A 26,014-nucleotide genomic window follows, 5' to 3' on the forward strand; every position below is an offset into this window, starting at 1 on the left:
TTGAGATCCTTAAAAAGTGAGGTTTTTTAAGACTCACGTTGTGAGCCTTAAACTGAAAGAATGTTTTTAAGGCTCGCATTGTGAGTCCTGAAATGTTTTATTTTTAATTTAAAAAAAATTAATTGGTAGCCAAAGCTCCCACGATGACGGTGGCGCTACCACCCCATGGTAGTGGTTCGATTCAATCCTTTAGTGGGTTTTGAAGCCCAAAGCAAAAGGACTGCAGTGGTGGTGGTCATTTGGCTTGGGGTGGCTCGAGGTGGTCGTAAAATCCCCAAAATGTTTAAGAAACCCACATGGTCACCGAACTTTGGAGGCTCCGTTGAGAGGGCTAGGGGGTGCGTGAGGCTAGGGGCTCGCGTGTCTGGGGGTTTCGGGGGTCGGGGAAGATGGTGGGCTGGCACGTGTAGGTGGTCAGGTGGCAAGAGATTCATCGTTCATGGCCTGGTAGCGGGCTTGTGTTAGAGAGAGAGAGAGAGAGAGAGAGAGAGAGAGAGAGAGAAGAGAAAGAAAGAGAAATGGGGGAAGAGAGAGGGAATCCAAGGAGAGAGAGAGAGAGAGAGAATGGGATTTTTTTTCTTTTGTGATTTAATATATAATAAAACTTTAGTTAAAAAATATTCAAACTTTTAGGACACATATAAGTTTTTAGGGCTCGTACTGCGTGTCCTAAAAGAAATTCTTTAAGTACTCTCAATGAGTTTCCTAAAAAGTCTAGGAACTTTTGTTAAAAATAAAAATTCAAATTTTTAGGACACACATCAGTTTTCAGGGCTCGCACCGCATGTCCTAAAAGAAATTCTATAAGGACTCTCAATATGTGTCCTAAAGAGAACATGAACTTTTGTTAAAAAACAAATTCAAACTTTTTGGACACACATCAATTTTTAGGGCTCGCACCGCGTTTCCTAAAAGAAATTATTTAAGGACTCTCAATGGATGTCCTAAAAAATACAGAAGATGTTTTAGGGCTCGCATCTAGGTGAGTGCCCTAAGAAATTGTTCTGAAAGCATGTTTTTGTAATAATGAATTATAATTATATATATAATAGTGTGCATTATATTTATTTAGAACTTCCCACAAATTTTTTAGAAATTCTAAATAATATATTGAGTAAAAAATAGTGTTCAAGCAACTTATTGCACACATGTTTTCTTATATGCATATGAAAAATATTATTTGAACCATCTCTTCGGTACAATAAATTATTCAGAAATTTTTGAAAATTTATGGGATGTTCTAAATAATTTCAATGTACACCATCATTTAAAAATGTTAGAACTATAATATCCAAGAGCCAAAAACAAAAAGGAATGCACCAGTACTATTTTTTTTTAATGAATGCAATATAATCGTCCCTTAAATATCCATAATTAATTAGAAGAATTCTCAATGGTTATGTAACCATGGCGGTTACATTTTTAACAACTTGCTATAATATTTCTATTTTAAAAATTAAATTAAATAATTTATTATTATAATAAATATGTAATTATAATTTATATAATTAAAAATTCATTAATTATTTTTACAAGTAAGCACCTTCAATTACTTTATATTTTATGTTTTTGTCCTATTCAAATAAATAAATAACTCTTACACCCCCATAAGACAAAGGCAAATTTTATGGTACATTTTAAAAAATGGGAGTACCCGTGCACCCTTAATAGACCAATTTTCTTGGTCACTCATATGAAACTTATGAAAGTTTACACTAGGCTGACTTTCTCATGTTTGCAACATTTATTTCAACTATTGTATATAGATTTATTCTTTTGTTTGTTCCAGTAACTTTTTATAAGCTTATTTGTTTCTGGTAGCTATTGAAGAAACAAATAGCATAAGCGAAACACTTGATTATTCATAGTAATTATATAGCTTTAAGTTTTCGAGTGAATTAAGTAATGTGTTGCAATTTTGATAAACTATTGGTTTGAATTGTGATTTCTGAACAAACCAATTGGATGATGAGATACTAATGTTTGAGCTCTTCAAATTTGAAGTATTTGTTTTGTGCACTCCAAGTGTATAATAAAAATGTTTTTTTTTTCAGGATATTTTATTATGCTCTTGGAAGACCGTACAGGACTATTAGGATCACATAAATATTTGGGAGGAAAATGCATAATGGTTAAAGAGTAATAATTTTTCAAAGTTTGCTGTAATAATGTGAAAATGAAATTTCTTTGCAGCAAACACTATCTAGATTGTCTTACATTTTAGAATGGGTTACCCTATCCTAAAAATTATGAAATTTTGAGGCAGACTAAATTAGATATGATTAAAGATCCTGGTAAGATTTTATGAAAAACTGGGCCACGGTGTAAGAGAAATAATTTTTGAAAAAACCCTAAAAATCTTAGAAAACCTCCCGGGCAGCAGGCATTGCCCATATTTCTTTAAATGGTTTAATGGGTTTTGCCTTCCCAAAAATTATGAAACTTGGTGAGATATTTATTAAGATAGTTATTAAGGCCTTAGTAAAATTTTAGATTTAAAATATGTCATGGTTTAAGAGTAGTAATTTTTCTAATTTACCTAAAAATGGGGCAAATTAGTAATTTTGAACCTTAACAAAAAGTGAGTTTTATGAGGTTAGTTCTCCTAAACTAAATTAAATTTTTGACGTGAGCCTTTGCCTAGTAACCGTCATTAGGACTCATAACACGTAAACGAAATTTTAAAGGGTTGTGGTTAGAGAACCTAACATTGAATATGAGCTTAAAAGCGAGATTTTTATCACGTTGAAATGAATAGTGAAAAAGTTAGGTTCAGAATTGGAAATGAAGTTGTTTTAAAAAATAACTAATGTTTTGGATATCTAAGATTGTTGAGAATTATTTTTACCATTTTCTAAACACAGGGTCCAATTGCCCTTTCTTTTCGAAAATGACGTAATAGAGATCCTAGGTTATGGATTAAAGATTGTAAAATGGGAGTTAGGTTTTATAAAACCGTAAATCGAAAAGTATTATCCTTAACGGATAATAAAATGTAAAAGGTCAAAACGCGGTATTTTTGGGTAAAGAATGGAAAACGGTAAACTCCGTACTTGAGTAGAAAGTGAGTGGTTTTCTAAGATTAAGAGTCATTTAAAACATCCTTTTATAAGTAACCAAAATACGCGTAATACGGTTGAGAGAGTTTTCTAGAGATAGAATATTAAAGTGCACAGCACGGAGAGCATGTTCGGTATGGAAGATTTTTCTTAGGAAACCATAAATTGATTTAAAGCGGAATATGGTCTTATACTGTTACACCCAAATTTAGAGAATAGAAATTTTGACCTCGAAAGTGAGGCTCATAAAGTGTAAGCATGAAAATATGCAAGCTGGTTATGAGAATAACATTAATGAGAAACAAGTTGATAGTCTCGTTCAGTATTAAAACGACGATGTCGTAATTGGTAAGCTCGGAACCACATGATCTCGAGGTGTTTCGAGGTTACGAGACAAGCTCGAAGCTACAGTTACAAGGGTTCGACACTTGTTTCATTTTCCAGGTCTATTTGTATTAGCATCAGTCAAGAAGGTTCGAGCCTGGGCAATGCAAGCTCGTAAGAGACGACCTCGATAAAGTTACTTAATAAGACCGAGGGAAGCCGAGCTAGCAAGCTCGTGATGATTGCTGATCTCGAAGACATGTAAGTCGAAAGTTCGAGATCGATAGCCAAATGTGGATGCGGTTAGTGTTTAAGAATCCCTATATCTAAGGGATTGGTTGTAAACTGTTGATAAATCCCGAATATCATGGGATTTATACGCGCATTATATATTCATATGCATTTAATTGTATTTATTTTGAGATTTGAATAATAACTCCCCAAAATGTGAGAGGAGATATTATGTAAACTAGTCTATAAATAGATTGGAGAAATTCATTTGTAGACACACTAAAATGGTACTGGGAATACTCTACTGAATTTCTTTCTAAAAAACTTTAAGAGAATTCCATAGATGAATAGCATCGACTCGTGGACTAGGCAGATTTTAACTGCTGACCCACGTAAAAAATCGTGTTTTCTATTGTTTGTTTCTTTTGGTATTGTGTTTAAGTGCTCTCCATTTCTAAGTTGATGAAAATGACATCAATAGTTTGGTTCTTTCATTGAGAGCCATTAAACAAGGCACTAGCCGGTTTAATCAGAAAACCTGCTGAATCATCTATGGCCGCCGCAAACAATCCCAACACTGGTGGGCGACCATTGCCCCAGATACCAGAGGAGCAAACTCCTCATACTAAAGACTATCCGCGACGACCTGGAAAGTAGCCCATGGCTGACCCAGAACCTGAAGAAGGAAGTGATTTGTCTAATTGTCAGGGGCTTCCAGCTCCCAGGCCTGATGAGGATCTTTACTACAATCCTGAAAGGTATGTCCCTATCGTGGAACTCGAAAATCGCCAATTGTGAAAGCAGTAGGCAGAGGCGACAAAGCATAATGAGGAATTAGCCAGGTAGGCTGCTGAAGTCTAGGCACCTCCTCGGAGGCCTAGAGGACGTCCACGTGGGAGCACGACTGCCTGGAGGGCGGAACAAGCATCACAGCCGAATCAGTTGTGGCCCCGGAGAAGTACCTGGGCTGAGGCCACTACCAACCCGACTGCAGAATTATCAACAGGTTGGGGACCCGAATCCTGAAACTGCAAGAAACAACACGGAGCCTGTCCAGGAAAACTTCGGGCCATCCAGGTCCGACAATGGGAGACAGTCGTCGTCGCCCATAAGGCATCCATCGTCACCAATAAGGCACCCCTCACCAGTCCGAGAGGTCCCCCGTTCTGCACCACGAAGACCATCTCGCAGTGGCAGTCAGGATGGAAACTGACAGGCCATGCGTGGACGAGGAAATGAAAGGGAGGCTACCCCAGAGCATAGAGCTCCTCAACCTTCGAGAAGCCAAATTTCAAGATCACAATCTACTGAGGTAGGGAGACCAGCTGGGGACCCACGTCGTAATTATCGAGCCTAGCATCCAGAAAGGGCTACACGTTATGCAAGGAGAAGTTCAGACTACACTCGGTCCGTAAGCATTTATAATACTGAACCAAGGCATATGGGGAATCGGGGGAACCACCCTGATCTGCGGGATCATCTGAACCATAATCGGGGGCGAGCTAATCCCCCTAACCCTGATCTGCGAGACCATCTAAATGGTCGTAAGAAGTTGGCAGATAACCCTATACCAAGATAAGGAGCTGGGGTTTTTATTAACGATAACCAGCCCCCTCAAATCTAGGCTCCACCTCCAGTGGATCTGGTCCAGGAAAGGATTGATCAGTTGGAAAGAGCCTTCAGGCTCCTACAAGACGAGCGAAGCAGCGATAAGGCTGAAGAGTCCGACAAGGAGCTCGAGCCTTTTGCCCCACGTATATCTCTAACAATCTATTTCCCCAAGGATTCAAAATACCTCATGTAGCACTTTTCGGTGGAAACTCAGACCCGTAAAATCATCTGAGCAACTTTAATACCATTATGCAAGCCATCAATGTTGGCTACGAGCTCAAGTGTGTTCTGTTTCCAGCTACTCTCACGGGACCAGCAAAAAACTTGTTTTAAAAGTTTCGAAGACATTCGATCTCGTCCTGGGATCAATTAGCAAGAGAATATAAAAAGCAATTCAAGGCTATGGTTGGCGTTAGGCCTGAAGCTTCGACCTTAACCAATGTCCGACAACAGCAAGACGAGTCAGTAAAGAGTTACCTTACGAGGTTTAACCTAGAAGTGGCCCGAGCCCGAAATGTCGATGATAGTGGCCACCTGATGGGCGTTAGAGCTGATATTTTACCAGGGAGTCCCCTTTGGGATGATTTACAAATAAAACCTATTAGGTCACTAACCGAGTTCAATCGGATGGCCCAGAGGTTTGTTAATGTAGAAGAGGCGAGGTTAGCACTAAACCTGACTTCTCAGCCCATAACTACAATGACAAACATGAACTCTGCCTCGACCTCGGCAGCCCAATTGACTTCAAAACCCTCTTGGGATAACCATTGTAGGGGAAACAAAGGAATAAAAACAAAGGGAATAACCCCGAGGCTGATGGAGGGGAAAATAAGAAAGGAGATAAATATTTCTCTGTTTACATGATATATACTGAGGTCAACGAGGCTCGAGAAAAAATATTTTATACCATTGAAAATCAGGTCCCGTTCAGACGACCTGATCCCATGCGAAATCAAAAGGCGAAGAGTAATTCAAATAAATATTGTAGATTCCACAAGGGCATCGGCCATACAATCGATGATTGTCGACAATTGAAGGATGAGATCAAGGGCTTGATTTTAAGAGGATATCTCGGGCAGTATGTTAGAAACTGAAATTCCAATCAAGCCTCAATAAGCCAAAGGGCAGCAGCTACACATCCTGCCCAAAATCATAACTCCCGAGTTCGAGAGGATGAGCGACCCCCTCCGATTGATGGAGAGGATGTAGTAACCATCTCGGGGGGACCTCATAATGTAAGTTTGGGTAGGAATGCCCAAAAGAGATATGTAAACGAGCTCAAGACTGGAGACAGTTCTCCCTATGAACCCAAACTACGAGCTCCAAAACAGAAGAGGGTTGAGACTCAGCCCATTACATTTACTGAAGAGGACACGTCACACGTCCAATTTCCTCACAATGATCCCCTAGTCGTTATTTTCCAGCTCACGAATAGGAGGGTACGTCGAGTCCTAATTGGTAACGGGAGCTCGGTGAATATCCTTTACAAAGCCACTCTAGAAAAGATGGGACTTGAGCTTCGCAATCTGAAAGTGTGTGCAACGACATTGTACGATTTCTCAGGAGAAGGGATTGCCTGTACGGGATCCATTGAACTCCCCGTGACCTTGGGAGACTATCCAGTCTCAGTAACCAAGATGACGGAGTTTGTAGTGGTGGACCTCCCATCGCCTATAACGTATTGTTCGGAAGACCTGCCCTGATTAGGCTGGGGGCAGTGTCGTCTGTCAGGAACTTGGCCATCAAGTTCCTGAATTCTAGAGGCATCGGGACGTTGAAGGGAGACCAGCTCGCAGGAAGGGAGTGCTACAACATTTCCATAAGAGGATAAAATCAAACGAGTGGTCCCGTCTTTGAGAGAGATGAGGAAATCGACCCCAGAGTAGAAGAAAGGATCGAACTCGAACCTCTGGAAGAGCTTGAGGAAGTAATGCTCGAAGGAACGGATGCCGCAAAGATGGTAAAAGTGGGGAAGAATCTTTCTGAAAAGGCGAAATAGCAATTAATATGCTTCTTAAAACAAAAGCAGGACGTGTTCGCATGGTCACACTCGGACATGGTAGGAATTAGTTCAAGTTTCATAAGCCATACATTAAACATTGACAAAATCTTCCCCCCGAAGCAGCAAAAACGAAGGCTCCTAGACGACGACAGAAAGAAAGCCCTCAAAGAAGAAGTTGATAGGTTAAAAGCAAATTGATTTATACAAGATGCCTTTTATCTAGATTGGATCGCCAACCCAGTGTTGGTCCCAAAGCCTAATGACAAATGGAAAACTTGTATCAACTGCTCAGATCTTAACAAGGCGTGCCCAAAAGACTATTTCCCCTTACCTCGGATAGATCAGCTCGTAGATGCCACTACAGGTCATGGCATCATGTCATTCATGGATGCTTATTCTTGATATAACCAGATCGCCATGCATGCACTAGATTAGGAACAAACGAGCTTCGTAACCGACAAAGGGTTATGCTGTAACAATGTCATACCTTTTGGGCTCAAAAACGCGGAAGCCACGTACCAAAGGTTGGTGAACAGGATGTTTGCCGAGCAGATAGGAAATAACATGGAAGTTTATGTTGACGACATGTTGGTGAAGTCTAAACATAACAATAACCATGTGGATGATCTCGCAGAGTGTTTTGCTATGCTTCAGAAATACAACATGAAACTTAACCCACAAAAGTGCTCATTTGGAATGTCTTCGGGAAAATTTCTTGGATTCATAGTAAATGCACGGGGAATAGAGGTGAATCCAGACAAGGTTAAGGCATTAATCGATATGCCTTCACCTTGAAAACATAAGGATGTCCAAAGCCTAACTGGATGAATGTCAGCTTTAAGTAGGTTTATCTTGGAATCTACATATCGATGCCTCCCATTCTTTAATCTTTTGAGAGGGAGCGAAAAATTTTGATGTACAGAGGAGTGCGAGCTCACATTTCAGAATCTTAAGAAGCACCTCGCCGAGCCACCAATCTTGTCCAAGCTGATCACATGAGAGATTTTGTATATATACCTCACTATAACCGAGCATGCCATTAGTGCAGTACTAGTGTGAGAAGAGAAGAAAATACAAAAACCTGTGTATTACGTCAGCGAAAGATTACTGGGGGCAGAATCGAGATATCCATCAATGGAAAAAAATGGCTTTGATCCTGATACATGCATATCAAAAGCTCTGAGCTTACTTCTAGGCACACCCTATTCATGTGTCGACCGATCAGCCATTGCGACAAGTTTTGTCCAAGCCAGAGGCGTCTGGAAGATTGCTAAAGTGGGTTGTCGATCTCGGGCAATTCGAGATCACATCTCACCCAAGAATAACTATCAAAGGGCAGGCCCTGGCAGATTTCATTGTTGAATGTACTGGGATCTCAGATGACGAAGTTGTAACCCCAGCCCACGAGTTGTGGAAACTTTATGTCGATGGATCCTCTAATGAAAACAGATCGGCGGTATGCATCATCTTGATTACCCTGAAGGGAAACTGATTCCACTCGGCCTTAAGGTTCAGCTTCGAAGCGTCAAACAACGAGGCTGAATACGAGGCATTGCTAGCAGCACTTCGAATAGCCAGAGAGCTTAAAGCAAAGGCTATAGATTGCTATAGTGACTCACAGCTAGTGGTTAACCAAGTCTTGGGCGAATATCAGGCTCGTGGCATAAAATTGGCTGTGTACCTGGAAAAGGAAAAAACTGCACTCGAATAGTTCGAATTCTACACTATAGAGAAAGTCCCCTAAGAACAGAATTCAAATGTAGACGCATTGGCCAAGCTTTCCACAACTAACGAGGCCGACACACTGAATGTGTTTCTAGTAGAGTTTCTACTAACCCCGTGTATTAGCGAGCCTGACGATGAAGACATATGCATGATTGACTCACAACCAACCTGGATGACCCCAATAGTTGACTACCTCGAAACCGGAAGCCTCCCAAAACACCAGAACGACGCTAGAAAGCTGATGTATCAGATCCCAAGATACACTATTGTGGAAGGAAGGTTGTATAAAAGAGGGTACTCTATGCCATTGCTTCGATGTGTCACTCCTTCCGAGGCAAAGAAAATCTTGTATGAAATCCATGAAGGATTGTGTGGAGACCACACTGGGGGGCATAGTCTATCAATAAAGGTGATAAGACAGGGTTATTTCTGGCCCACGGTTAAGGCAGACTCGTTTGAATATGTCAAACGATGTGATAAATGCCAATGGTTTGCCATAGTTCCACGAGCCCCACCTATCGAACTAACCATGATGAGCTCCCTATGGCCATTCACCGTATGGGGAATTGACCTCATAGGATCATTGCCAACAGGAAAGGGGCAGAGTAAGATATGTTGCTGTCACAATTGACTACTTCACGAAATGGACCGAAGCTAAACCATTGGCCACTATTACCTCTAAACAATTCTCAGAATTCGTTGTGAAGAACATCGTTTGTCGTTACAGGATGCCCAGAAAAATAGTATTAGATAATGGAACTTAGTTCGACAGTGATCTTTTTACCCATTTCTGTAAAAAAAATGGGATAATAAAAAGTTTCTCCTCCATGGCCCATCCCCAATCAAACGGCCAGGTTGAAGCGGTGAATAAAACCTTAAACATCTCCATAAAGAAAAGGCTGGAAGTGGAAAAAGGGAAGTGGCCCAACGAATTGCCTCAAGTCTTGTGGGCTTATAGAACCACCGCACAGACTTCAATAGGGCATACTCCCTTCTCCCTAGCTTATGGATGCGAGGCCATGTTACCTATTGAGGTGGAAATACCTACAATATTGAGCCATGCATATAATCAGGCCTCAAACCAATCTTAGCTCGAAGAAAGTCTAGACCTCCTCGAAGAAAGACAAAATGAAGCCCAATTGAAAAATGCTGCATACTAGCAACGGGCTACTAGATACTTCAACAAAAGGCTTCGAGATAGAAAATTCGGATTGGGAGACCTAGCACTAAGGTGTGTATTATGAGCTACACGAGATCCATCCGCAGGGGTACTCGGACTTAACTGGGAAGGACATTACCAGATCGAGTCTATCGTTCGACCTGGAGTGTACAAATTGGCAAGGTTAAATGAAGAGTTGGTGTCGCGAGCTTGGAATAGCAGACATCTATGACCTTATTATTAATAATGTAGGAATGATGTTTTCATTGTAACCAAGCATGTTTATTTTTTTCAGCTTTTACTCAATAAAATTCAAAGTTGTCTTAAAAAGTTGTATTCTCTTTTAATGCTATATTTTTTGCAAACTCTCTTAATTTAATATCCTATGATCACGCTCATAGGATATTAAGGGGGAATAAGTGGTATACGATCATCCCATAGGTTTAAAAAAAAAAAATAACATAAACCAAAAATGTCTGGATCATTAACACAACATGAAAGTTTATAAGTGTACACACTAGCAAATGTCTGGATCATTAACCCGACATGAAAGTTTATAAGTGTACACACGAGCAAACGTCTGGACTGGACTTAACCTGATGTTAAAATTTTCAAATGTCTGGACTTAACCCGACGTTAAAATTTTCAAGTGTATGGGTCATTAATTAGACACGAGCTAAATTATTTTGGAACAAATCAACCTAAGCGACAGATAAAAGAACTTGGAATTTAAGACCAACTGTGAATTAAAGTCGATCTTAAGGTTGAATTTTTTTTTCAAAATAAGTCTTGACTTTGTAACCTCGAGGATATATTCGAGGATGAGAAAAAGGGACTAAAAAAGCAAGAAATAACTAAACTACCAAAATTACAAGCCAATTAAGTACTTTCGAGTACATGGTAAAAGTAAGGTTCGACCTTGACATTAACGAAGTCGAACATGGAAATTTTAAATAAACCGTGCATGAATGCATTGAAATTCGAGCCTAAATCCAACAGATGTATTTGTACAAATAAACAAATATAAAAGCAAGTCTTTAATATAACACACTCGAAATATTTCGACCCAGAAATGTAAAGAATATATTAAGGCACGAAGCTAAAAATAAAATCAAATGCATAAAAGACTTTCGAGTCAGAAAACTGTATGAATACAAATTACATGTTAATACTTAATAAAAATAGCTCTAAATTGAGCAATGTATTGTCTTCGCCCCAAGGGCACATATAAAATAAATAATATATTACAAAAGTTTAGTGGGATGCAGCCCATGATCTCGCCCTCACGAGGTAGACGCCTCCCACCGGCAGTGCCGGGTGCGTCTGCCGTCTTCTCAGCTTCGAGCTTGTCCTCCTCTTCCTCTAACCGAGCTTGCCATTTTTCAATGAACTTGGCCTCTAATTTTTCCAAGAAGTTGGTGTTGAGGTCAGGGTTGTTGACCCAGATTCGATACATCGCCATGTCTACGTCGTAATCTTTCTTGGTCTTGAACTCCTCAAGTAGACAGGCTTTCTCACCTTTGATTATCTTGAAGGTTGCTTTCTTATCCTCCTCCAACATGGCATTCAACTCCTGATCTCAAATCTGATAATCAAATGTGAGACACTTTATCGATCAGGAGGCCTACCTTGATCAGGAGGCCCGCATTGATTTTGGAGTCCTTCTCCTTGATCTCGGAGTTTTTGGCCTCAACTTCTTTCAAAGTCACTGCCATTGTTGACTCGAGGTCAGACACTTTCTGGGCGGACTCCAGGGCAGCCTCCAGCTTCGTAGCAAGTTCGAACACCTTCAGCGTTTCTACTTTGAGCTCGTCCGCAAGCTTTAACTGGAGGTTCTTGGCCTCTTAAGCATGGGCCCAACTCACAAAAACCTCGTTGTTCAACTTAAAATTATGTTGAAGAAATGAAGCAATTGCCTGTACACAAATAAAATACGAGTTATTAAACATGCAGGGTAAGTCTGTATAAGCAAGGTTATAGTACAAAATGACTTATCGAGGTTAGAAGCTCGCTACCTTTGTCGAAGAAAGTATTTGTGTCACGAAAGGAGGTGAGGACCTCCCATTGAGGGGCGCCAAGATTGTTGAGACTTTGGCCAACTCGAGATAGGACATCCGAGCCTAGACTAACTCCATAAGACCTTGCAGAAATATTAAGCACGTACTCAGGGACGTGAGTCGAAATTGATAAAAGACGTTCCCGTGTGGGGACTTGTCTCTTTGGGGCAGCAACGGATTGTTGGGAGACCCGGACAGGGGGAGGAGGCAGGGGGTCTGTGGGTGGCACCAGCTTGATTTCAGGAGTGACCCTATTCTCGGGATTAGGGTCGGCGGCCTGGCTCGAGCCTTGAATAGCCGAGACTGGGGGGGTCGCCTCAGATTTCTTGGATACTTTGGAGGGACGCCCCTCTCTTTGAGACACCCTTGGACATTTGCTTCCCTTGGCCACCGAGGGACGATTGATCACGTTATCAAGGTTAGAGTCCATATAGCCTGCGGATAAAGCTAAGGATACTAAAAGAAGCAAGACTAAGGATGAAAGAATCCTAACTTGTACTCTCAGCCGAGCTTGAGCTCGGCGACCAAGAAATTCCCATATCTTCTGAGGATGCTGGGGGAGCCTCATCTCTATAAGTAGGAGATAGCCTCGAGAGGTCTCTATAAATGTTGGTTTTGTATTGGCCTAACCAGCTATCGAACCTACGAACCCTATAATCTACCCAAGACCAAACATAAAAATTATCCCTAGGATCCAGAAAGAGGATCAGACGTCGGATTTGTACTTAAGCAAAGGGGGCGACCACATGGAGGAGTTGAGCATTACTTTACCTCCATCATGTAAAATGCCCTCATCTAGTACTTTATAAAACATTCTCATACTAATGGATTTATAAGAGAAAAGACGCTTATTATAAATTCTCAGTGGGGTTTTGCTAAAAACATGCAAGGTGGGCCCAATAGTTTAAAAAGAAAATAGTAGTTTTCATGAAAAGTTCTTAAAACAACCAAAGTTCAAGTCCCACTGATAAGTTTAGAAAGTCCAAATTAACATAACATTATTTTAGAAAATGGCGTTTAAACTGATCGTTTCTCGTCCATAGGATGCCCCCACGCTATACACACCACGACGATAGAATTCCATACATCAGCACGCATGCCATAGAGAAACCTATTTGCTACCTGGAAGGGAAAGTAAGGGGGTGAGCTAAAAGCCCACTAAGGAAGTACAATAGCACACAAGTAAATCACAACAAATCATAATCGTATCATACATCGTCACACATCATAGCATCATTATCATAACAACATCAACACCATAAACATAAACATAATCATAATCATAATCATAACAACATATGCAAAGTCATCATCATCAGAACATCATATCCTTGTGATCATGACCCGCTAACTTGTCCATGTCACCCTTTGAGGTAAACAAGATCTCTGGTCCTTGAATAACCTCGGCGCATCCGCCCATTGAGCTACATCTTCGTATCCTTAGTAACTCGGGTTACGTTTTCATATCCTTAGCAACCCCTTTTTGATGTGTCACATTTATCACGCTAACATCCATTCATATCATACAACATTCAAAATGACATACAATCCAGTCACATCATTAAAATAAAGTATTTCATAATTCATAACACATAAATCATTACATTCTCATTCATACAAACGATCTGACCATTCAGAGCATAAACAAACAAAATTCTATCTAACTTCCTTACCTCAGGTCCAAGCAAGGTAAAATGACAACTTCACTACAAGAAAAAATGCTCTTAATAACACCAAAAATGTGTTATCAAAACATACCATAACATGATGTGTTAAGACCGACTATGTTATCGTAGGTCAGGGTACTTTACATAACACTTTATCATTGTTATACAGATGTGTTATTATACTGTCAACGATAACACACTTTCTGTGTTATTTTAATAAATAGATAAGTGTTTAATTATATTATTTATAGTCAATTATATAACACATTTTTTGTGTTATACTACATTTTAGTATAACACATTTTTTGTGTTATATAATGAAGTTTGCATAACAAAGTTCTTTACTTATAAAAAGTGTTATTGTAATATATATTATAACACATTTTTCGTTATTATTTTAATATTTAGATAAGTTTAAATTCTCATAATATATTCATTTAGATAACACTAATTTATTCTATTATATTTTTATTTTTTATTTATATAATTAAAATTAGTTTTCTAATATATACTAGCATCATCAAATGAACTTGATTTTCACATAACAAAAAGTAAAAAGCATTCAACATTGTATTAACAATTCACAAATTAGTTTAAAACATTCAACACTGTCATCAAATTATATTATAGCTCTCAGGGGACAAAGACTCGAAAACTTAAACCAATAAATCTTAAATCACATGGTAAAACTAACATGCTATACAATTTCCAACCAACATACAAGACAATGAGTATCTATCCTAATAACCACCAATCTAGTGCCAAATATTCGATACTGTTGACTTCCCCAAATATCAGATTTATCCAGATAATGAGATTTTAGGCAACATTGCACCCATGGTGGATATCTAGCATCTTCCTCCACTTGCTTTCCATCATCATTTGTAGCCACTCCAAGCAATGCATTTCGCTTCTAAATCAGTACATCAATGGCAGGTTGATCACCAAAAAACTTGTGAAGCCACAAGTTGAAAATAATACAATCAATTGAAGATAACAATGGTAAGGGTGTAAAATAAGAGTAATGCAGGTGACATTTTACATAATAATAATAAAATTGCACAGCCATCCATATGACTTCAAATGACATGTTCTATTTCAAAAAGGAAATATATATATATATATGCAACATTATGTGGTGCAAGATTTTGGTATGAAACATGTGTCCCTAGCAAATTCCAGAAAATAAATAAATAAATAAAATAACATAGAATGCAGTGTGACAAAGAGAAGAATAAGTTTTTCTAATGGAAAAATCATTTTTCAATGCACTAGAAGTTCCAAATTTTATTTTGTCAGTCTGCTGGAGGAGAGCATAATGTAGTTCAAACATGTTCCATGTGTATTTTTAATAGAACAATTTCTCTATAGCCAAAAGAAAAGAGCAGAAGAAAGTATAACAGGGGACAACATCAATGGTTCAGTTAACATCATTGTTATAAAAAAAGTATTAAGATTAAAAAGAAAGGCTAAAAGAAGTATCATTGAAAAATACAGGACCCAGATTAAGAGTAGAATTATAAATTATAAAACAGAAAATTTACAACACAAAGTCTGTAAATTTGTATAACCTGAGACTACTGACCAGGGATCTTATAAAGTGCATTCACTTTCTGTATCTACATGACAGGTACCATATCAAGAAAATATACTAATGTAAGCTCTCCCATGAGTTATGAGGACATTACCAGGCTTGTGTAGGTTGCCAACAGAAATATCTTAATGAATTATTCCGGATCAATTTCAGAATTTCTTTTTGCAGTTCCAACAGTGTTTAAAATACATTTTTTAATCAAACATTATGAAGTTCAAAATTGATATTGCTACTATAACCCACGAAATAATTGTTGCTAAAAAAAATTAGCATCTAATTCATTACATACAGAAAGAAATATCAAGTATGCAGCCAGAAAAAACTGGTGCATACAGGGTGGCATGCTTACTAGACTATATGCAACAGAGACAAGAAATCTAGGACCCAGATAAGAGCCAACACAATTTTAAGTTTCATGTTCTCAGGACATTCCTAGCTTTTTTTTAAGAGGCATTAACATCATGAGTTCTACGTTTTCTTAACCAATCTCAAGCTTTTGTCAAAATACAAGAGCCACCTAACTGAAAATATTATATTGTAATTTAATCTAATATTTTGTATCCATTCATGATAAGCAACCAATTAATGAATAAACTACATTTATACAAAGAAAAAAGAAAAAGACTCACATCTAGAACAACAATCTAAGCATTAAAGTTCTCAATCAGTGGGGCATTGTATGAAAAGCTTCGATTTCCAGCACTGGCAATGAACTGTGGCTGCTTATAATTCGAACCTGTCACTGCCATTGAAAAATAATTCATGCCAGTAAAACACAAAGATTAAAATGAGGTTTTAATTCAGGGAAAAGACATGAACGAGTCTTGATAGAACTAGCTACATGCCACTTCCCAACTGAAACTGAAAACAAAAGACTTTCTTCCTCTACATATTTATATTTAAATATTGCAAACAAATTCTGTTTTGTATTGTTTGTATATGTATAGAAAGAGAAAATAATAAACTATAATAATAAAAAAAAAACAGAGGAAGTGGGTCAAACAAAAGTTGTCACAGTATAAACAATAGATAGTAAGTTTTGGGAAAAACTCACTGGGTTTTACGAATTCTGTTAACTGTGACATAAATTGCTGACCCATTGCTAAGGCATTGCTGTAGCAACTGGAACGAACAGAGGGGAATTAACCACCCAGATCTATTTTCTCATATTTGAAATTTGCACAGAATTACTTCATTTGGTCTCTGATTTTTAGCTTAATTAAATTTGCTTATTTACAATTAATTCCAGAATTAATTACACAACCTTTCTCTTGATTTGGTTACTGTATTATAAACTATTTTTGGTTGATTTTACATTAATTTAGTTGAAAAGTCCCTGTGGAGACGAACTTTGATACATTGTCACTGTATTACTTGTTGTCGATTGTGTATACTTGCGCATATTTTAATCATTAGAAAATTCACAACAAGTTTTTGGCGCCGTTGCCGGGGATTTTAAAATTAAATTCTGTTTTATCAACTATTTGACAATTTATTTTCGTTGTTTTTAACCTTGTTGGTTCGGGTTGTGCAATCTCAGGTACCTACAGTGTATGAACCAGCAAGAGGACAGTGAACTTGCTCCTATTGACCCCGAGATCGAACGAACTTTCAGAAAAAGGAGAAAGGATCAAAAGGCTAAAAGCTGAGGCACTATGGCTGAACGTGTTGATGATGAGGGGGATGGCCAGCAAGTCACTAATCCCATTGTTTTGGCGGATGACAGAGCCAGAGCAATATGGGAATACGCTGCCCCTATGTTTAATGAGCTAAATCCAGGCATTGTGAGCCCAAAAATACAAGCAGCTCAATTCGAGCTCAAGCCAGTGATGTTTCAAATGCTCCAAACTGTGGGGCAGTTCAGCGGGATGCCAACGGAGGATCCTCATCTCCACCTTCGTTCATTCTTGGAGGTGAGCGATTCCTTTAAGCTACAAGGAGTGAGTGAAGAAGCATTGAGGCTGAAGCTATTTTCGTTCTCTTTAAGGGACCGAGCTAGATCATGGCTCAACACTTTGCCCCCTGATTCCGTCACAAATTGGAATGATCTTGCTGAAAAGTTTCTGCGCAAATATTTCCCTCCCACCAGAAATGCAAAATTTCGAAGTGAAATCATGTCATTCCAGCAGCTTGAAGATGAGTCCACTAGTGACGCGTGGGAAAGATTCAAAGAGCTTTTAAGAAAATGTCCACACCACGGCATCCCGCACTGTATACAGATGGAGACCTTCTATAATGGCCTCAATGCAGCTTCTAGAATGGTGTTAGATGCCTCGGCCAATGGTGCTATCTTGTCCAAGTCTTATAATGAAGCATTCGAAATTTTGGAGAGAATTGCCAATAATAATTATCAATGGTCCAACACAAGAGCTCCAACAAGTAGAAAAGTGGCGGGGGTTCTGGAAGTAGATGCATTGACTGCTTTGACAACCCAAATGGCTTCCATGACTAATATTCTGAAAAATATGAGTTTAGGGAACAACATTCAGCCAGCTGCTGCCATCCAAAGTGGGGACATTTCCTGTGTATATTGTGGAGATGGGCACATGTTTGAGAATTGCCCTTCCAATCCAGCAGCAGTTTGTTATGTGGGAAACCAGAATTTTAACCGAAACAGTGGCCCATACTCAAATTCGTACAACCCAGCTTGGAGGCAACATCCGAATCTATCTTGGGGGGGGGGGGGGGGGGGGGTCAAGGAGCAAGTTCCAGCAGTGTACCAGCACAAGGGAAGCAAGCTTATCCACCAGGTTTTTCTCAGCAGCCAAGGGCTCCACAACCGCAACACCCTCAAGGCTCTCAATCCAATTCTTTGGAGAGTCTAATGAGGGACTATATGGCAAAGAATGATGCAGTGATACAAAGTCAGGCAGCATCCCTTCGTAATCTTGAAATGCAGCTGGGACAATTAGCCAATGATCTGAAAAATAGGCCTCAAGGTTCTTTGCCTAGTGACACGGAGAATCCAAGGAGGGATGGGAAGGAACATTGCAAGGCTATCAATCTAAGGAGTGGAAAAAATTCTGGAAAATTCTGAGAAGGAAATAAGGGGCAGTGGGGAGCCCACTTCAATCCAAACTGAAGGTGAATCTAGTAGAAAACCAGCAAAAGAAGTTACTGAAACTGGCCCAGTTGATACAGCATCGGGTCAGCAATCTGTTCCAGTGAAATCTGCACCAAAGCCACCCCCACCATTTCCTCAGCGATTTCATAAACAGCAGCAAGATGGGCAGTTCAGGAAGTTTCTGGATGTGTTAAAGCAGCTTCATATTAACATTCCCTTGGTGGAAGCCTTGGAGCAAATGCCAAACTACGTCAAATTTTTGAAAGATATTTTGACGAAAAAGAGAAGGCTGGGGGAGTTCGAAACTGTTGCTCTTACAGAGGGTTGCAGCGCTATGCTGAAGAGTAAAATCCCTCCAAAATTGAAGGACCCTGGCAGTTTTACGATCCCTTGTTCTATTGGGGGACGGGATGTTGGAAGGGCATTGTGTGATTTGGGCGCTAGCATTAATCTTATGCCGATGTCGATTTTTAAGAAGCTTGGTATTGGTGAAGCGAGGCCTACAACTGTTACATTGCAGCTGGCGGATAGATCTATGGCCCATCCTGAAGGAAAAATTGAGGATGTTTTAGTGCAGGTTGACAAATTTATTTTCCCAGCCGACATTTATTATCTTGGATTATGAAGCTGACAGAGAAGTGCCAATTATATTGGGGCGGCCGTTCCTTGCTACGGGGCGAACATTAATTGATGTACAGAATGGGGAACTCACTATGAGAGTCAATGATCAGCAAGTTACATTCAGTGTATTCAAGGCTATGAAATTTCCTGATGAAATCGAAGAATGTTCAAGTGTGGATGTGATTGAGACGCTTGTGGCTGAGCAGTTTAATACGAAGGTTGATATGGCTGAGTTGGGAGTTCAGATTTTTGAAGATTCTGAAGATTCTAGCAGCGAAGAAGAACCTCAAGTTACTTGGGTAGACTCATGTAAACCAGCCAGAAAATTCAGTAAATATTTTGAAGCATTAAATCTGCCTGAAGGACATTTTAAGCCGCCAAAATCGTCCATTCAAGAACCACCTCAATTAGAATTAAAGCCGCTGCCCAGCCATTTAAAATATGCTTATTTGGGGGACAATGACACACTTCCAGTAATTATCTCTTCCTGTTTAGAGGTTGATGCTGAGGGGTCTTTGCTGGAGTTATTGAGAAGACATAAGAAGGCTATCGGCTGGACTATGGCTGATATACAAGGAATTAGCCCAGCTTTGTGCATGCATAAAATCTTGTTGGAATCTGGCTGTAGCAACTCTGTGGAGCAGCAAAGGAGGTTAAATCCAGTGATGAAAGATGTAGTCCGAAAAGAAGTAATCAAGTGGCTAGACTATGGTATTATCTACCCTATTTCAGACAGCTCATGGGTAAGCCCAGTGCAGTGCGTGCCTAAAAAGGGAGGGGTTACAGTGGTGACAAATGATAATAACGAGTTGATTCCTACTCGAACAGTGACCGGTTGGAGAGTGTGTATGGATTACAGGAAACTTAACAAAGCCACACGGAAGGATCATTTTCTGCTGCCGTTTATTGATCAAATGTTAGACCGCTTGGCTGGGAAAGAATTTTTCTGTTTTCTCGATGGTTATTCAGGTTATAACCAGATTTCCATAGCCCCGGAAGACCAGGAGAAAACCACATTCACATGCCCCTACGGGACGTTCGCCTTTAGATGTATGCCATTTGGTTTATGTAACGCACCAGCCACCTTTCAAAGGTGCATGATGGCAATCTTTTCGGACATGGCAGAGAATATTTTGGAGATTTTTATGGATGATTTTTCAGTCTATGGCGATTCTTTTGTGAGATGTTTAACTAATTTGGAGAAGGTTTTGGCAAGGTGTGAAGAAACCCATTTGGTACTAAATTGGGAAAAGTGCCATTTTATGGTGCAGGAAGGTATCGTGTTGGGTCACAAAGTGTCTAAAAAGGGGATTGAAGTCGATAAGGCAAAGCTGGAAGTGATTGAGAAGTTACCAGCCCCCACTACAGTAAAAGGGATAAGGAGTTTTCTGGGGCACGCTGGTTTCTATAGGCGTTTAATCAAGGACTTCTCCAAGGTGTCCAAGCCGTTGTGTACGTTGCTGGAACAGAACCGCCCCTTTGATTTCACTGCTGAGTGTCAGGAAGCATTTTTGAAGTTGAAAAAAGCATTAATAACGGCTCCAGTGATTGTGGCTCCTGATTGGTCTTTACCATTTGAACTCATGTGCGACGCCAGCGATTTTGCTATTGGAGCAGTCCTTAGGCAGCGAAGAGGAAAGATTTTCCATTCAATTTATTATGCAAGCAAGACGTTGGTTGATGCTCAAATAAACTACTCCACCACTGAAAAGGAACTGTTGGCTGTGGTATTTGCCTTCGAGAAATTCAGATCTTACTTAGTGGGCACAAAGGTTATAGTCTACACTGACCATTCAGCAATAAAATATTTAATAGCCAAGAAGGAGTCCAAACCAAGGCTCATTCGCTGGGTCTTATTGCTGCAAGAATTTGATCTTGAAATACGCGACAGGAAGGGTACTGAAAACCAAGTGGCGGATCACTTGTCGCGGCTGGAAACCAGCATTAATAGCAGCGCTACTAGTGAGGTAACACCCCAGATTCACGATTCTTTTCCAGATGAGCAACTGTTGGTTTTAGACCAGGAAAGTGTCCCATGGTACGCCGATGTTGTGAACTATTTAGTAAGTGGAGTACAGCCACCTGACTTCAGCAAACAGCAACTCAAAAAGTTCTTCCACGACATCAGATTTTATTACTGGGATGAACCGTACCTTTACAAGCAGTGCCCCGACCAGATACTGAGGCATTGTGTTCCTGAAAATGAAGTGTCCAGCATCTTAGAGCACTGCCATTCAGCCCCATATGGTGGCCATTTTGGTGGACAGAGGACAGCAGCTAAAGTGTTCCAATCCGGATATTATTGGCCATCCATTTTTAAAGACGCTCATGAGTTTGCCAAGAAGTGTGACCGCTGTCAGCGTGTAGGCAACATTTCAGCAAGGAATGAGATGCCGTTGAACTGTATTTTGGAGGTGGAACTATTTGACGTCTGGGGAATCGATTTCATGGGGCCATTCCCACAGTCCTTTGGGAACTTATACATTCTGGTGGCTGTTGACTACGTGTCAAAATGGATAGAGGCAGTGGCTAGCCCCACAAATGATGCTAAAGTAGTGATGAAGTTTCTGCATAAGCATGTGTTTACAAGGTTTGGGACTCCGAGGGCTTTGATCAGTGATGAGGGAACCCACTTTGTAAACAAAATATTGGCTGCCTTGCTAGCCAAGTACAGCGTCAAACACAAGATAGCCACAGCCTACCACCCTCAGACTAACGGGCAGGCAGAAATTTTGAATAGAGAGATAAAAGGGATCCTAGAAAAGGTGGTGAACCCAAGCCGCAAGGACTGGTCACAGCGGCTGGATGATGCACTTTGGGCGTATAGGACAGCTTTTAAGACTCCTCTAGGCATGTCACCTTATCGCTTAGTCTTCGGGAAGGCGTGTCATCTTCCTGTGGAGTTAGAACATAAGGCATTTTGGGCACTGAAGAAGTTGAATATGGATCTTGTAGTTGCTGGAGAAGCAAGAAAATTGCAGCTAAATGAACTGGCCGAGATGCGGCTATTTGCCTATGAAAATGCCAAGCTGTACAAGGAAAAGACTAAGCGGTGGCATGATCAGAAAATTCAAGAGCGAGTGTTTGAGAAAGGCCAGAAAGTACTGCTGTTTAACTCAAGGTTGAAGTTGTTCCCTGGGAAGCTCAAGTCCCGCTGGTCTGGTCCCTTTACAGTGGCTGAAGTCTACCCTTTCGGAGCTGTTTTAGTTCGAGAAGATCAATCCGGGAGGGAGTTCAAAGTTAATGGGCAGAGGCTGAAGCACTACTGGGGTGGGGAGGTCGACAGAGACAAGACCTCCGTCAGTCTGAAGGATGATTGAAGGAGAAAGACTATGGGTTGCCCTGCATTTCTTGTATCACACTTGGGCAGCCCATGAGTGAAAGAGGCAGTTTGTAATTAAATAATGGATGTAACTAAGTTTGGGGTGTATAACCCCTTGAAAAAAAAAAGAAAAAAGAGAGGAGCATAAAGAAGCAGGTCAGCCAGGAGTTGATAAAGCTGGGAATAAGCTGAAAATAGAAGTCTGGGCAAAGGCGTTATTTTTCTGGAATGGTGGATTGCTGGATCATTGCTGCAGCATTTAGTAGGGTCGCAGGGAAAGAGTTGCTGCTCCGTTGCTATAGCACCCAGTCAGCAACACTGGGCATCAACTACATGAAGCTGGGTCCAAGAGAAACATATCGGGGCTTAGCACGGGATGGCTTGGTTCGAAAAGAACAATCGCACGTGTTTGAAGAGACAAAGAAAAAAAAAAAAGTGCAGCAAATGATTAAGGAATTGAATGGGCAATCATTGGGGCGTTTTACATTTTTCAGACCAAGTAATGGTATTATTTTGTCTATCTGTGGACCCAGCAGGCCTGTTGTTTTCAAACCAAAGAAAAAGGGTCTATTTGACCCTATTACTTTATTGGGCTAATTGAGTAAGTCAACTGGGCTTATTGACTCGGTCAGCCCACCACCCAGCATTAGCCCACCAAACTACAACCCTACCCCATTTTTCCACCATCACTTTCATCTTCCATTTCTCCAAACCGCCGTCTGCCACCACTTCACCTCCACCACTTCATCTTCCATTTCTCATCACATCAATAATGGTGCACTTTTTTTTTATATATATATCTCTTTATAGCTAAAAACAAAAACCCATTTTATATATAAAAAAAAAACAAAAAAACAAAACAGAGTGTACTTTATTATTTCGGTTATATATATTTTATATATTTACTGTATTGTTATTTTACTTTTTCTTTTATTATATATCTATATATATATAGTTAGTGCACCCTCAATGAATCACCCAAGCACCTCATCGACCACAGCCGCCTCTGCCACCAGAAATCCCTCTGCAAACCACCTTCGAGCCCATACATCCCCCACAACCCGACCACTAACCCACGGCCACTTTCGGCAAATTAGACGGACACAGCCCAGTAATCGCTCCGCCTCTTCCCCTCGCACCGACCCCAGGCGGCCCTTCCAGTGCGCCCGAGAGTCCCTGCCTCCATTGTGGTCCAACGAGACCCGCGCCGAACTTTCAGACCCAGCCCCCAGCCGAAGCTCTTCTCCTTTGCCCGAGCCCTCACCGTCCGCCTCGATCGTGTCCCGCAATGCCGAGAATTAAACTGGTAGCGCATAAGGTACGGAGACCTTTAAATGAAGTCCAGAAGTTTTATTGTAACACGGCAGAGGCCAAATACCACAACACTGTAGCCACCAGAGATTTCTACATGGAGAGGGGGTTGGTCACCAATGCCGCTGGGATTGAGGAGCTACCCGAGTGGGTGAGCACCATGGTTCGCGATCGTCACTGGGAACATTTTGTTGTGCAACCCGAGCCCGCTGTCATGGAGATTGTGCGAGAGTTCTACGCCAATTTTCTTTCTCATGAATGGCCAACCGAGGTCATTGTACGGCAGGTTGTGGTCTCATTCTCGGCTGCAGCCATCAACAGTCTGTTTGCATTGGAAGCAGTTCAGTGCAATGTTACACCTAGAAAAGGGCAAGTGCCCGATGATGAATTAGAAGAAGTTATGCCAGTAGTAGCCCACCCCGACTCTGTTTGGGATTTGGATGACCAGGGCAATCTGCGTTTTCGGAGGACTGAGCTGGAGCATGATATGAAATGCTTATACTCCTTTGTCCAAACAACTCTCTGCCCCACATCGCATGATTCTACCGTGAGTCGTGATCGTGCATACATGCTCTTCTGCCTGCAGCGAGGACTCCCTATTGATGTTGGGACCGTCTTGGCCCACGAGATCTTTGACTGTGCACACCGAGGCAAGGGGAAGCTGTTCTTACCTGCCACAGTCACTGCCCTTTGCCGTGACGCTGGAGTTCTCGTTTGGCCCGAGGAGGGGTTGCTGCATCTAAAGGGGCCCGTCAGTTTTGGCCTTTCAAGAGCTCCCAAGGCAACTCGAGCCTCAGCCTCCACCTCTGCTTCCGCTTCTGCCTCGGCTAGTGATCCCCTCCTGGAGCGCTTCACTTAGTTCGAACAGATGCAGCAACAAATGCATCTGCGGCAGGAGGAAATGTGTGGCCGATTGCAGTCTTGGTGGTCGTATGAACAGCAGCGTGATGTGATCCTGGAGCGTACGTTGAAGAAATCAACACCCCGAGTGGTTCCCCAATTCCCTCAGTTCCCCCAGCAGATACGCCACCCGTGGACAGATTCATCGGTTCCAAATGCGGATGATCCTCAAGAGGACTCCGAGTAACAGGGGGTTTCCTTTCCCTAACTCTATTTTTTTTTTATTTTTTTTTATTTTTTTAGTTCTGTACTGTGTTTTGTATTTTTTTTTTTATTCTGTCTGTTAGTTGTTAGTATCTAGTGTCCAGTAACTGTTTTTGTGGTTCTGTTTGTGTGTGTTGTCCAAATGTGTCTTTGAGAGATTTGTTGATTTAGTCTGGCTTAGTGTACTGCTCGATGATGAATTTATTTCCGCTCACTCCATTTGTGTTTGCTGCCTGCATTTTTTATGTTGTTTATGCTTGATGATTTGCTAGGATATCATTGATGCTTCCTCTTAGTCTCTAATCAATAGTGATGTACTTTTGTTATCCTACCTTGTTTTGAGTTTTTCAAATGACTGCTGTTTGTGAAATTTTAAGCATCTAGAATTGGTTAGTGCACCCCTTGAGGAGAAATCCTAGCTAATCTTATCCCTTAGAAATGATCTAGGCCATCTTTGGACGCTTGAGCCTTTCTAGCCTCCCTTATATAACAAATTCCCTTAGTGACCCCGTCTTTGAGCCTATAAGCCTATTTTTCTTGTTTATCCCGATCCTACATGCTACATATCCCCTCCTAAACATGAACCTTCCACACACCTCCCAACCTAGTTGCGTTCACTTGTCAAGAATTAATTCTTCCCACTAAGTTTGGGGTGAGTGAGGTGAGTGTAGCTTTGTGGTGAGCTAATCCGAAATTTCAATATCAGCCACATTGGGGACAATGTTGGGATGTAAGTTTGGGGTGGGGGAATTAGCTCACAAGACAAACACATATATACAATCAAACCAATTCTCTTGCTATATGTTATACAGTATTTTACTTTTCTTTAGTGTTTTAATGCATATAAAAAAAAAAGAAAAGAAAAAGAAAATAGAAGCAATAAAAGAAAAAAAAAAACAAAAAGAGAAAGAAAAAAAAACAACAACAACAAAAATACAGTAGAAAAGTTCAGAAATAATAGCAAGAGAAGTACATTAGAGCAATATGTCTTTGTGAGTATAAAAGAAATGTTGGGGAAGTGAGTTTGAGAGATATGAATCATAATAAGGAGGCTCGGTTCTTGACAAGTGAGGTGGTTAGGTTATGAGCTAGTTAAATGACATACTTTACCGTACCCTAACCCAAGCCTTACATTACAAGCTTAATAAAGTCCTTTTGATCGA

General features: G+C 40.5%; 2 protein-coding genes and 1 non-coding gene across 3 annotated transcripts; 2 read left to right on the forward strand and 1 right to left on the reverse strand.

Annotated features, from left to right (window-relative positions):
* Positions 1–17,084: 17,084 nt before the first annotated feature.
* Positions 17,085–18,254, forward strand: LOC133814144 (uncharacterized). The gene has a single exon (XM_062247140.1). The coding sequence runs from the start codon at positions 17,085–17,087 to the stop codon at positions 18,252–18,254; it is 1,170 nt and encodes a 389-aa protein (XP_062103124.1).
* Positions 17,526–17,632, reverse strand: LOC133820270 (small nucleolar RNA R71). Its single transcript, XR_009886691.1, has one exon. It is a non-coding gene; the product is annotated as a small nucleolar RNA R71 (small nucleolar RNA).
* Positions 18,255–18,265: 11 nt separating the features above from the next.
* LOC133814145 (uncharacterized) lies at positions 18,266–19,118 on the forward strand. Its single transcript, XM_062247141.1, has 2 exons — positions 18,266–18,424; positions 18,471–19,118. Exons 1-2 carry the CDS (start codon positions 18,266–18,268, stop codon positions 19,116–19,118), a joined length of 807 nt encoding a protein of 268 aa, XP_062103125.1.
* Positions 19,119–26,014: the final 6,896 nt, after the last annotated feature.

Source organism: Humulus lupulus, chromosome 2 (genome assembly GCF_963169125.1).
Source record: "Humulus lupulus chromosome 2, drHumLupu1.1, whole genome shotgun sequence".
Classification (NCBI taxonomy): Eukaryota; Viridiplantae; Streptophyta; class Magnoliopsida; order Rosales; family Cannabaceae; genus Humulus; species Humulus lupulus.

Coding starts and splice junctions, on each gene's coding strand:
- LOC133814144 (XM_062247140.1), top strand. CDS start 17,085: ATGGCTGAACGTGTTGATGATGAGGGGGATGGCCAGCAAGTCACTAAT.
- LOC133814145 (XM_062247141.1), top strand. CDS start 18,266: ATGGCAAAGAATGATGCAGTGATACAAAGTCAGGCAGCATCCCTTCGT. Junction 18,425..18,470: donor ATGGGAAGGAACATTGCAAG/GCTATCAATCTA, acceptor AATTCTGAGAAG/GAAATAAGGGGCAGTGGGGA.